The sequence below is a fragment of the Podarcis gaigeae genome (genome assembly GCF_964106915.1).
Source record: "Podarcis gaigeae genome assembly, chromosome: 6".
Taxonomy (NCBI): Eukaryota; Metazoa; Chordata; class Lepidosauria; order Squamata; family Lacertidae; genus Podarcis; species Podarcis gaigeae.
In genome coordinates, this window is record NC_139682.1 from 19,995,465 (window position 1) to 20,008,036 (window position 12,572).

At 45.5% G+C, this 12,572-nt stretch overlaps 1 protein-coding gene across 1 annotated transcript in view; it reads left to right on the forward strand.

Annotated features, from left to right (window-relative positions):
* The first annotated feature begins 326 nt into the window (after positions 1-326).
* KCNB1 (potassium voltage-gated channel subfamily B member 1) overlaps positions 327-12,572 on the forward strand; it is a 204,432-nt gene continuing 192,186 nt past the window's right edge. Inside the window, exons 1-2 of the mRNA XM_083744216.1 lie at positions 327-915; positions 4,024-4,685. Of these exons, the coding sequence (XP_083600342.1) occupies positions 4,119-4,685 (567 nt within the window). The 5' untranslated portion in view covers positions 327-915; positions 4,024-4,118. The remainder of the gene's footprint in view (positions 916-4,023; positions 4,686-12,572) is intronic.

A 12,572-nucleotide genomic window follows, 5' to 3' on the forward strand; every position in this document is an offset into this window, starting at 1 on the left:
ACCACAAGCTGATAACCATCAGGCCGTGGCAAAACTAACTGGATTCCGTTTCCTGAGGTTATATTAATCATAGAATGGTAGAGCTGAAAGGGACCCCCAGAGTCATCTAGACTCAACCTCCTGCAATGCAGGAATCTCAACTACATGACAGATGACCATCCAACCTCTGCTTAAAAACCTAGAAGGAAGGTTGGGAGTCTGGAAGTCTGCTCAGCTCTTTCTTTTTAGCCATTCTGGGGTCGCCTCTGCTCCGCAATGCCGGCCTCTAGATGGAGCTCGCTCCTTCCCCTCTTCCCCGTCTCCCTTTCTCCTCCAACTTCTAATCCGCTCGAGCCAAACTCCGCGCAACCAGAATCGCAGGGCGAAGCTGGAGGCTCAGGCTGGACTTGTTGATCTCCGTTAGCAAGAAGCGAACGGGAGAAAGAAGGAAAGGCGAGAAGAAGGAGAGAGGCCGCGCTCCCGGACTGCGAGCGGCGGGCGCTTCCTCCCCGCTGGGCCCGGGCCCCGCGCGCGGCGTCGGCGAAGCTGAAGGTGGGGCTTGGGCGAGAAGCGCAGCCGGATCGGCGCGAGGGCCTGCGAGACGCTTGTTGCGACGGGGGGCGCCTCTTGAGACCCACAGAGACGCCTCGGCCCAGGGTGGTGGGGGGGGGGGAGCTGCTGCCTTCGCTCTCCCCGTCCAGCTGCTGAAGGGGTTATCCTGGGATTTCGTCCCCGGCGGGGTTTTCTTTTTTCCCCTGCCTGCCCCCCTCCCCATCTCTCGCCGCCGCCGAGGATGCCCGCGACGCCTTCCTGCCTGCTGAGCTAGCCCGGAGCAGGATGTAGCGAGCCAGCGAGCGAGCCAGCTGGCCGACCGATGCCCTCGCCGCCCCCCGGAACCCCACGGCGCCTCCTTTCTCCGGGATCGTGGCAAGAGGAGTGAGTGGCGGCATTGGGGGAGGGGAGAGGGGGGAAGGGGGCAAACCCCACGCGGAGTTAGGAGCTAGAGGATCACATCTGCCCGGGGCAGCATGTGGATGCGCAGGCTGGGCTGGGGAGCTGCCCGAGGGTCCTGCTCCTCAAATCGAGGGTTCGGTCCCCGTCGCTGTTGGGGGGAGGGATCCGACTCCCCCCTGCCCCTTGAAAACCCTTGTAGGATTTTAGTCGGGCGTGGGGAAAGAGAAGGAGCCGTTCCTCCTCCTCCTCTTCTTCTTCTCCCGGATTTCTCCCATCTTGTATAAGCAACAGTGTTGCTAGCTCTTTCTACTGGCTGCATATTATTCTCTTTTTTAAAGGCTGTTGTTATGACGACTCCTATTAGTTATCGCTGGGGGGGGGGATAAATGGAGGAGATGGAAATTCTTTCACACTCCCTCCCATAGAACATTCTTTCCTTTTTTTAAAAAAGAGCTGGAAATAAATGTGATGATTGCTCCCACTCAGGTTATAAACTCGGGTTCTCTGTCTCCACACCATCTCCATCAACAACGTACACACACCGCGGTGTAGTCTCTCTTTCTTGTAGACTTGAATGGAAGAAGTGTGCCTGTCTTTCTCCAGTGCCTTATTTCGAATAATTGAGGTTAATGGCCCCAATTTCCCTGGAGGCATTTGCCCCAAACTCACCAACAGATGTAGCCAACTTAAGCTCGGCAGACTTTGCTTCCCCGAGTATCTTACTTAAATGAATTAAAATAGGTGTGCCGCTCCCCTATTCACTCATTCCACTAGAGACCTTCATAAGGTGAGAGTTTAATTTTTTTTGTTCCCTCCCCCTCTACAATACACCCCCCCACTGATGTAATCTGTTCTAGCATGGGGCCATTGCAAGCCCACTAACCCCTTCACCGACCACCCTTTGTAAGTGGTGATTTACAAAAGATTAGTCTCTGACATATCTGCCTTTCCAGAGCTTACTAGAGAGAGGAGAGAGTAATAGCCATAGATATGGCTTGTTTCACCCATACCCAATGTGAACAGGACTATCAGACTGTGAATGTCATTTGACTTTGCTCCATGCTAGACTTTCTGCATGTAGAACGGTGTGTGATCAGGTGCTGCTGTGTAAACTATTAGTGCCGGCCTGTGCCTCGGATGTCTTTGAGTTAAATTTATAACAGGGGACAGATTAGAAGCACATGTGAAGAGACTAGATTGGAAGCATTTCTGTTTCTCCAAATAGCTAAAAAAGAAAAAAAGGGGGGGAACCTTCCATGATTCTCTTTTAAAGTTCATAGTTCAGCTCTTTGGCAGAAGAGAGAAAACTGAGAAATGCCTCTTAAAGAGCATGTAGAAGAAAAAATGGGAACCAGTAGATAAAAATTGCATGCTACTTTCCCAGTCTTAAAACTCATAAACCTGGAAGGAAGTGCTATTGGTTGAACTAACTTCAAAACATGGAGTTCCTATATACCCCAGGCTTCATGTATGTATGATTTGGGGAAGGAGTATAGAAAGGCATATGGCAATTTGATGTGTAGAGTTTCTTGCAGAATTATAGTGACTTTTAATGCCCCCCCTTGTATCCTACCCCATATACAACGCTGTATGTAGCGTGTCTTCAGAGAAGAGTTTGTATGAAAGGTTCAAGCTTGGATCACAAAATATGCCTCTTGGTGGGTGTGTACCTGGTTTTCCCATTTATGTCTCTGGGGTTCACCCACTTCTCTAGGGAAAGTTGTTTGGATGTCTCAGTTAGCCTTACCAGTTGAAACAGTGGGACTCAAATGAACACCAGTGGCTGTAGCTTGGGTAGGGGATGACCCTGTACATCAGACTTCCCACCTACTCCCTTTCCAAAATCCAAAATCTATTATGTACAAACTAGTCCTTTTGTTAGGGACATCCAAATTCTCATTGTGCCTAGAATCAAGCTGGGACATCTATTTGTGTGTTTGTGAGAGAGAGAGAGAATGGGGAAGGTATGAAAGGGTGAGGGACAAACAGTTGCCTTTAAACCACATTGCCTTTAAACCAAAACATGCAGGTCTCTTTTTGTAAGTAACCAAGTATTTCAGCTTTCGCTTGATTGTTCAATGTAACACATACCCAAATGCTTTGATACATCAGTTTAAAGGGGGGGAGTCCACAAATCTAAGTAAAGGGTTCAGAAGAAAAGGAGGGTGGGTAGTAGTGATGAGAATACATATTACTTCAAGGAGAGCAAAATTAATTACAATGGAAATTGCTCTGATGAGCTGCCAACTGGGGTTCATGGGGTCTTCCAGATCCCACTACAAACCAGTGGGGCAGTTTGGTAATTTTAGACTCCAGACTCAATGGACATATGGGGGTGGGAGACTCTTTAGATGGTAACTTCAAAAGCATAGTAATCTGCCTGTAAGCCACATAGGGGCCCGCATGCTCTCTCTCTCTCTCTCTCTCTCTCTCTCTCTCTCTCTCTCTCTCGCTGAGTGGGGCATTGTCCCAGCAGCCTGCCCTGACAACACCACTGCCACTCAACACAAACACTTTGATAGCTCAGTTGGTAGAACATGATACTCTTAATCTCAGGATTATGGGTTCAAACCCCATGCTGGCTGAAAGTTTCCTGCACTTCAGGATGTGGGACTAAATGGGCCTCATGATCCCTGCCAACTCTGCAATTCTGTGATTCTGTGACATGGCACTGTTTATTTTCCCAGAGGCTGGAAAACGTGTTAGGAAATCTATTTCAGCACCTGGGTGTGGACAGCGCACAGGGTTCCCTTCTATTGCAATGAGTTCTTGCCATGTATACATCAGGCAAAGGCTGCTCTAAGTCTTGCTGGGCCAATGGCAAAAAAGGTAGCCTGATCGCCTCCCCACACCCTTCCCCCAGCTCACCACTCTTAAGGCTCTCTTCAGTTTCAGCACCATTAAACTGAACAGCGACCTGTGCTCTTGCAGCCAGCCTTCTGTCCCCGCTGCTCCTTCAAGCAGACTAACGGAGCTGTTTGTACAGCTGCCTGATTAATTGATCAAGCAGGCAGCCCACAAACAAAGGAAGAAGCTCTCATTTGATCCCCAGAAGTCGCCAGTAGCTCTGTGGATTTTTTTCTCTTGCAGGCATGGAGGAGGAGGACAGATGAAGAGATCCTGCTGAGAAGTGTGAGTGCCCTGGAAGCTTTCATCAGCCTGTTCCAGCCTTCCTGAGACAAGCAATGCCTGCGGGGATGAATAAGCATGGATCTCGATCGACTACCTCTTTGCCTCCTGATCCCATGGAGATTGTCAGGAGCAAGGCCTGCTCCAGAAGGGTCAAGCTTAATGTGGGTGGCTTGGCCCACGAGGTTTTATGGAGAACCCTGGACAGGTTGCCACGGACAAGGTTGGGTAAGCTCAGAGACTGCAACACCCACGAAACCCTTATGGATATATGTGACGACTACAACTTGGAGGAGAACGAGTATTTCTTTGATAGGCACCCAGGGGCATTTACTTCTATCTTGAACTTTTACCGCACTGGCAAGCTGCACATGATGGAGGAAATGTGTGCCTTGTCCTTCAGCCAAGAACTGGACTATTGGGGGATTGACGAGATCTATCTGGAGTCCTGTTGCCAGGCAAGGTACCACCAGAAGAAGGAGCAGATGAACGAGGAGCTCAAGAGGGAAGCGGAAACAATGCGAGAGAGGGAAGGAGAGGAATTTGATAACACCTGCTGCGCCGAGAAGAGGAAAAAGCTCTGGGACCTTCTGGAAAAGCCCAATTCTTCTGTAGCAGCCAAGGTAAAGTCTAAGCTACACATACTTTATCTCTTGTGGAGACAGCATGTACCTATTGATCAGAGTAACGGCTGGGGAATACTGGGCTTTGAGTGTTTTATTGTACTATCCTGGCTGAACTGCCCGTAGCATCAAAAGGGATTGCCACAATGCAGTGTGCCATTCGATTCTTTTCTTTTCTGTGCTTTCATATTACGGAGTTATGTTTCAGTGTTGTTTTTAAGAGAGACGATTTGGGGACATAGACACAGATTGACCTGTCATTCTGCACTTCCTGCATTTTTACTGACACAAGAGTAGAGGACTTTCTGTGGGGGGCCAAAGCACTTAATGGAAAGTTTAAAAGGGCCATGGACAGATTATGCAAACACTTCATGTAGCCAAAGCCAGATATGTAATATATTCATAAATCATGAATGGATGCATTGGAGCTTTGCCAAATCTCCTGAAGAGTGTTTGGTGTTAGTATCCCCAAAAGTATGGATTTTGGTGTGACAGCAATACTGTATAGCATATTTCAATTCATTACCTAAAGGTTTGTTTTCCTTCTACTGGTATGTGCTGTGAAAATATTACCCATGTCAATTGAATTGTTGGTTTGGTAGCAGCTAAGTTCACTATATTGATATACCATTCACATTATGCAGACTATAGTTACTTAAGTTCTATGTTTAAATTCAACAAGTGTGCTACTCTTCCCATTCCTCTCCCTACCCCTGGAGAGTGATGGCTTCCTAATGTTTGTTCCAGCTTCTCTATTTTCTGGATGCAGTGTTCTAGTGGTTATGTTGATATCCTAACCTCCTGGACCACCACCATTTTTTTCATTTCTAGTCTCAGGCATTTTGGAGCGATCTGAAAACGTTTTTTTTCTCTTGTGATTACAGAGGACTGACTTTGTTTAAAGAAGAAAGAAAACACAGTATCTGCATGGGGTCTCGTGGGATTCCATAAATTGGTATAGAAAGTTAGAAGCTTCCACTCTGATAGTCTCAGTCTGCCACTTAGATAAGTTCTGAGGCTGCTAAATGGCCCAATTTGGGGGGTGGGGTGGCTTTTTTGTGTTTGTGCAGGGGCTTTTTTGTGAACACCAAGCCACCTGATAGAAGTGGATGATGTTCTGCCTTGTCTTTCAGTCAAGAACTGAATGACAGGAAGTCATGAAAAGAGGGCAGAAGAGTCAGGGGAGAGGGTCCATAGCCTAGTGATAAGAGTCCACATTTGCATGAACCTGGAAGGTTCCAAGTTCATTCATTGACATTTTCAGTTCAAAGGATCTCAGGCATCAGTGTGATGAAAGAATTCTGGTTGAATACCCTGGAGATCTTTTGCCAATCAGAATGGGTCAGCAATGGGGAATACAGACCCAACAGCAAAAGGTAACTTCAGGTGAAACTTGCTCTAACTTGGCTGCCTAACAGATGGGTGAGGAGTTTGCAACACTGCTGCCTTAGGCTACGCTCATCAAAACATGATATATACACACACCACTTCACTTGTGAAGGGTGCATGGTTGTATCAACCCCTTTCCCTTTTAAAGCATTCCAAAGTAGTGACCTAACCCTTTCATACCCTTCTGTATTTAAAGAAAAGTATTGATTTAAATCTTCTATTGCAACCCATGCAGTATTTCATACTTGTACCATCTAGAAAATACAATGTGAAAAACGATACTTCAGGCTCGACGGTTTTTTGTTCGAGGGGTAGGTGGGTGAGATACACCTTGGAAAGATTAAGGCTCCTAAAGTCACCATCACCAGTTTATGACCTTGAAGCTGCCAGTGTGGTGTTGCTGTAGGCGTGCCAGACTAGGACCTGGGAGACCAGGGTTCAGGGTGACCTTGGGCCAGTTGCTGCCTTTCAGCACAAGGTTATTGTGAGGATTGACTGAAGAGGGGGAGATCCATGTATATACCACCTTGAGCTCCTTGGGGAGAAAAAAAAGGTGGGTTACAAATACAATAAATAAATAAATTAACGCCAGCATAACCACAAAGAAACTGGGTGCAAATGTGAAGGCTATCATATTAGCAACGTGTAGCATTAAATTGGAAAACCTCAGATGGTCAGCTGTTAAGAAACCATGCGGGTCTCATAGGAAAGCAGTGGTTTTCAAGCTGAGTTCTGTGGAACCCTAAGGCTCCTGGGAAAATTACCAAGAGTTTCTCAGTGAGAAGATCAGTAAAGGTTAGAACATAGGAAACTGCCTCCTACTGTGTCAGACTGTTGGTCCATCTAGCTCAGTATTTCCCGGATTTCAGGCAAGGGCCTTCCACAGCCCTCCATGGAGATGCTGGACTCATGGACCTTCTGTAGCTTCCACCCCTGAGCTACATCCATTCCCCAAGCTTCCTGGAGTGGCAGCTGGCTGATGGTTATCAACCTTCCTTTGTATGGTGCAGCAAGAGTGGAATGTTGCCAACTGCGTGCTCAGTTGAGATGTGGCAGTGGAGACATCCCCAAAGCCGTGAGTGTCTTGGATGAAGGGAGCAAAACACCTCCCAAAATCTTCTGCGATATGCAGAACTTCATTGCGTACACTGTGGGACATCTCAACAGGTAGTATTTTCTGAAGGGAGAATCTTTGAAAACCACAGCCATCAAACAAATAGGCATGGAAGCAGTTGCGATTTTTCTAGTCAGTGGGATGGTCTTGGAATATGCTGTGATATGCAAATTGCACATTCTAGCAAGAAGACTTTACACTTCGCTTTTGTAAAACCTGGATTAGATGCTTCTGCATGAGCACAGCCCAGTGATTGTAAAAGAAACTGATAATTCCTTTAAAGTTCTGAGAAGGCGTTTCAAGGATCGAGGGACATCTGATGCAGTGTGTCAGGAAAAGGGATGTTGTGTGGCTTTCAAAAAAAAACAACCAATTGTCGTTTTTATTTCTCACAACAGACTGATCCAGGCTGCCTTTTAAAATATATATTTCAGATGTCACAGTGCTGAATGTGAATAATTTATCAGGGTGTTTTGGCATGCGTGCAGAATCCCAAAACGTCGGCCTCCGGCTTAGGCCGGCTGTGGCACAGAATCAAAATCCATTAGAGGCTGTTGATGTTTCATGATTTATTGTATATGAGGATGATCATCCTTGCCAAAGAAGTGTCTTTTGTGATTTATAAGTCAAATCCATTCTAGGGTTTGCCTTCTGGAGAGAAGAGGGAGAGAGAAATCCAGTGTAAATGCATTTAGCAATTGCAGGCTTATGTACTAATTTAGAGTGGATTGTGGGAGCACATTGCACTTCCATGCGAGCTTCCGCTGTTGAGATTCTTAGCACAGACTCAGATGCTGAGTTGCTCCTCTGTTCACATAAGAGGGTATGGTTCCACCAAGTCTCCCTGCTTCTTTAACCTGCCCCACAAACACACATTATATCCAAATCATTCCCAGGGAGAGGGTCCTGCTCTTTCTAATATTTTTGTGGCAATTGCCCTCATTGCCTTTTTTGGCAGCAAGATGAATGTATTTGGATTTTCATACCTTTGAAATGCTAAGATTTTGTTTGGAGTTTTTATAATTTGTATTGTTTGTACTTGATTTTGTGTGTTGATTATTCATGAGCTACCTTGGTGGTGGTGGTGTTCTTTTTTTTTAAGCCAAAAGGCAGCATGTAAATAAACAGTAACATTTTAGGGTATCCCACACCATTGCCAAGTTTTCCCCAAGCCCCTTAGCAGATTTTCAGGGGGTGCCAAGAACTGCAGAAGAAAGCAGGAGGTGGAGAGACCTTCCCCAGGTATATGAACTCGACATTTTGTTCATAGAAGGAAAGTTAAGCTCCAAGCTGGGATATCCGACAAACTGGATCATCATTATCAAAATCAGAGCTAGACATAAAAGAAGGAACAGCATTGGCAAAATCAAACATTTCAATGTCCCATTGGTTTCAGTGGGTGAATTAAGCACAAACATAACTTTCTCCAGCTGAAGTAAATGGAACTTAAAAGTGCTTAACTTTGTCTGGATTTTGGCATCTCTGCACTTTCCAAAATAATTATGGTAGTGCTATTCAGTGACCATGATAATATTCCAGGTTGATTAATCTGTAACACAAAGGATACATGGACCTTTAAAAGCTCAACCTAAGTCAGCCTTGTACTTAAGCACTTTCTTGGTAGCTATAGGCAACAAGGAATCACATGCAGGTGAGTGGACTGGTAGAGGAAAGACAGAGTATTTATTTCCTCTCTCCTTTCTGTGCCCGGCATAGAAAACAATTGGGTTGTCACAGGAGGGAAGTCCTCTCCACTGGCCCCAGCATAGAAAGGCCACAAGCTTCTTCTTGGTTTCTCATCTGCCAGTTATCAGCAGGCTGGTAATTTGTTTATTTATTTACTTATTTTGCAGTCTAGTAAGGTGCATACATCAAAACAGGACCCTATCCTGGTTTCTAATCCATAATTGACTTCTGACTTCTGTTCCATGATTGAAACTAAGACCTCCACGTCCAATCTGACTATGGACTAACATGAACTTATCTCATAAACTCTTATCTCTAATTCTGTAATGAATTGTTGTGTTATACATATCTTTATGAGTTTGAGTTTGTAATCTCTATTTGAGTTTGTAATCCTTGTCAGAATACATACTTTTGAATGGATTAGTTTTTGTTACTATTGACTATTGATTTGCGGGTAGGGACCACTCCCACTATTGAAACTTACATTGGCCTGAGTTCTTGGTGTGCTTTTTTGTTAGTAATTTTTTGGGGCTTATTTGCAAGGTTGCTATAAACATGCAGAGAAAGAAGAAAGCTACTCTTGGTAATACTTTTATTGTACACATGGGGAGGGGGAAATGGAATCTGGAGAAGTGTTGAGGATCTTAGGCGAAATTAGCATCATACATCGGTGTGCATCATACAATGTGGCCTGTTTAGCCTTATATGTGCAAAGGTATGATGCTTGTTGGGACGCGGGAGGCGCTGTGGGTAAAACTTCAGCGCCTAGGACTTGCCAATAGCATCGTCGGCAGTTCGAATCCCCGCGGCGGGGTGCGCTCCCGTTGCTCGGTCCCAGCGCCTGCCAACCTAGCAGTTCGAAAGCACCCCTGGGTGCAAGCTGATAAATAGGGACCGCTTACTAGCGGGAAGGTAAACAGCATTTCCGTGTGCGGCTCTGGCTTGCCAGAGCAGCTTCGTCACGCTGGCCACGTGACCCGGAAGTGTCTGAGGACAGCGCTGGCCCCCGGCCTCTTAAGTGAGATGAGCGCACAACCCTAGAGTCTGTCAAGACTGGCCCGTACGGGCAGGGGTACCTTTACCTTTACCTTTGATGCTTGTTCCCTAGGCTAAATGACCATCTCTAGAAGAAAGTGAACAAACCAATGATCTATCATTAGATCGCATAAGTTTTGTTTATTTTACTTTAGAATGGCCCACTTGCTGGATTATCACCTTGTCATGGTGAGTGGGCTTGCATGTTCCTATGACCCTTGTGAGTGAAGTGCAGAGTGTTTGAGGACCAGGACATTTGCAGGGAAACCAAAATGCTTGTTTAGAAAGCTATCGTACTACCAGCCTTACTATATGCTTGTGAAACATGAACCACTTATAAACACCATCTCCAACACCTCAAAAGATTTCATCAACGGTGTCTCCAAAAATTTTAGACATCACTTGGGAAGACAGGCAAATTAATACCAGTGTATTGGAAGAAGCAAAGATCACCAGCGTTGAAGCAATGATTCTTCAACATCAACTTCGTTGGACTGGTCATGTTGTGCAGATGCCTTATGATCGTCTTCCAAAGCAAGTACTCTATTCCCAACTCAAGAATGGAAAGCGTAATGCTGGTGGTCAACAAAAGAGGTTTAAAGACTGTCTCAAGGGAAATCTTTAAAAATGTAGTATATAAACACTGACAACTGGGAAACACTGGCCTGCGAGTGCTCCAGTTGGAGAACAGCCTCTACCAAAGGTGCCATGGGTTTTGAAGACACTCAAACTCAGGATGCAGGGAGAAACGTGCTACAAGGAAGGCACGCTTGGCAAATTCACACCGTGATCAACTCCCACATGGAAACCAATGTCCCCACTGTGGAAGGACGTGTGGACCCAGAATTGGCCTCCACAGTCACTTAAGGACTCATTGTTAAAACCGTGTTTGTGGAAGACAATCTTATTCGGCTACGAGTGATCGCCAAAGAGAAGAGAGACTTTAGAATGGGCACAAAAGGCTCAGAAATTCATTAGAGCAGCTGTGCTGTATTGTTCAGCCCTTTCCCAGTACTGTTCTCCTAAAGCTATTATAATGCTCAGAGGCCGAGTAAGAAGTGTGCAGATCCAATAGAATTACTGGGGGGAAGGGGAGACTTAAATTAGGGAAATAGCCTGGGCTGCTAATACTTAAGGACCTGCTTTCCTGGTGCTGCAACTTCCATCAAATTCAAAGTGCCCTGCTTCACCCATTGTATAATTTTTTGAAAATGCAGTAGATCCCATCACACACATCCTGCGTCACTTGCGCTTTGTCCTTGTCATAAGGAGTGCATCTTCTGTAAAAGGCAGGGTATAGATTTTCGGCTCTGCTCTTCTGTTATGAGTGAAACAGCTGTGCCTGATTATAATAATTTGGGGCCTGCAGTCTGCACACATTTCAAGTCAGCCCCAACCCATTGTCTGCAGCCACTTCATAAATGTCATCCTTTGTGTTGAGCAGGTGGCATTGTCTTGTGACCGAAAGATCAACACTCTCTTTCTCCTTTATTTATTTCTTAAGGAAGGGCCTTTCATTTTCTTTGCCAGCAGTTCATCACATTCTCCTGTGCAAACCAATCCAGTGGAAGTAATTCAGGAATTGCTGGAGAGGAATCTCTAGCCAGTGTTATTGAGGCAGTCAGATGAACTCATCGTAATTGCTTTTGCGTTCTTAAGAATTGATGCTTCTGTGATCTGTTAAAGTTTAAGTCAGGGATGGAGAACCTGTGGACCTTGCAGATGCTGTTGAGCTCCCAACTCCCATAACCCATAACTAACATAGCCAGTGGTCAGGCATCATGGGAGTTGGAGTCTAATATCTGCAATGACACAGGTTCCCCATGGACCCAACATTAAATAAACACATAATTGATTGTACTCGGCACTTAAAAGCTTCTTTTCTGACTCTAGTTTTTCAAAAACAGAATGCAGTTGATTTTTCCACTGTAAAAGTCATTCTTAATGCCATGAGTCGTTACCATGCAACTTCTTAAGCTCAGTACACGCCTGTAGTGCACATGCTAGCACACTACTTGTGACACATACATTCCCTGATCAGAAGCAGCTATCCAGACTTTAGCTTTGAGAGCAGTGTTGGGACATGTGAAGCATTTGAGACTGCCAGGTTGTAACCTGGAGATTTCATCTTTACAATTAGCTCTGATGCTGGAGTGGGTAATGAAGCATCTACAGCTTCTGCTGCCTGCCCTCTCCCTGACCTACTGTATGGCACAACTGGAAACCAACTCACACCTTCTGTTTATATGTACAAAACATCTGGGGGAAGATGCCAAAATACTTATGAGATGCAGCATATGCCACACATGGACAACAACCCAACAGAAGTTCTAATATGGTAGAGCTGCCATCTCTTGATCTGAAATAGTTGGGCTGGGAACCATTGGATCATCATACATTATCAACAAGTTTGTTTGTTTGGGCAGCGCAAGAGATTGTAGCACTCAGAGCGTGGTTGGTTGCATTCAGCTGATTGCAGTGAGTTTTGTTTGTGTGTGAGAGGGGGTGAGGGGTTGTTGGGTTAAGTTAGCCATATCAATTTGTATTTTGTTGGGAACAGAGACATTGTATGTACTCTTGTTGTCTATGGAAATCCTTCAATTATATTTATATACCATACTGGCTCGAATATAAGCTGCAGCCTCAAATAAGCCACACCTTTA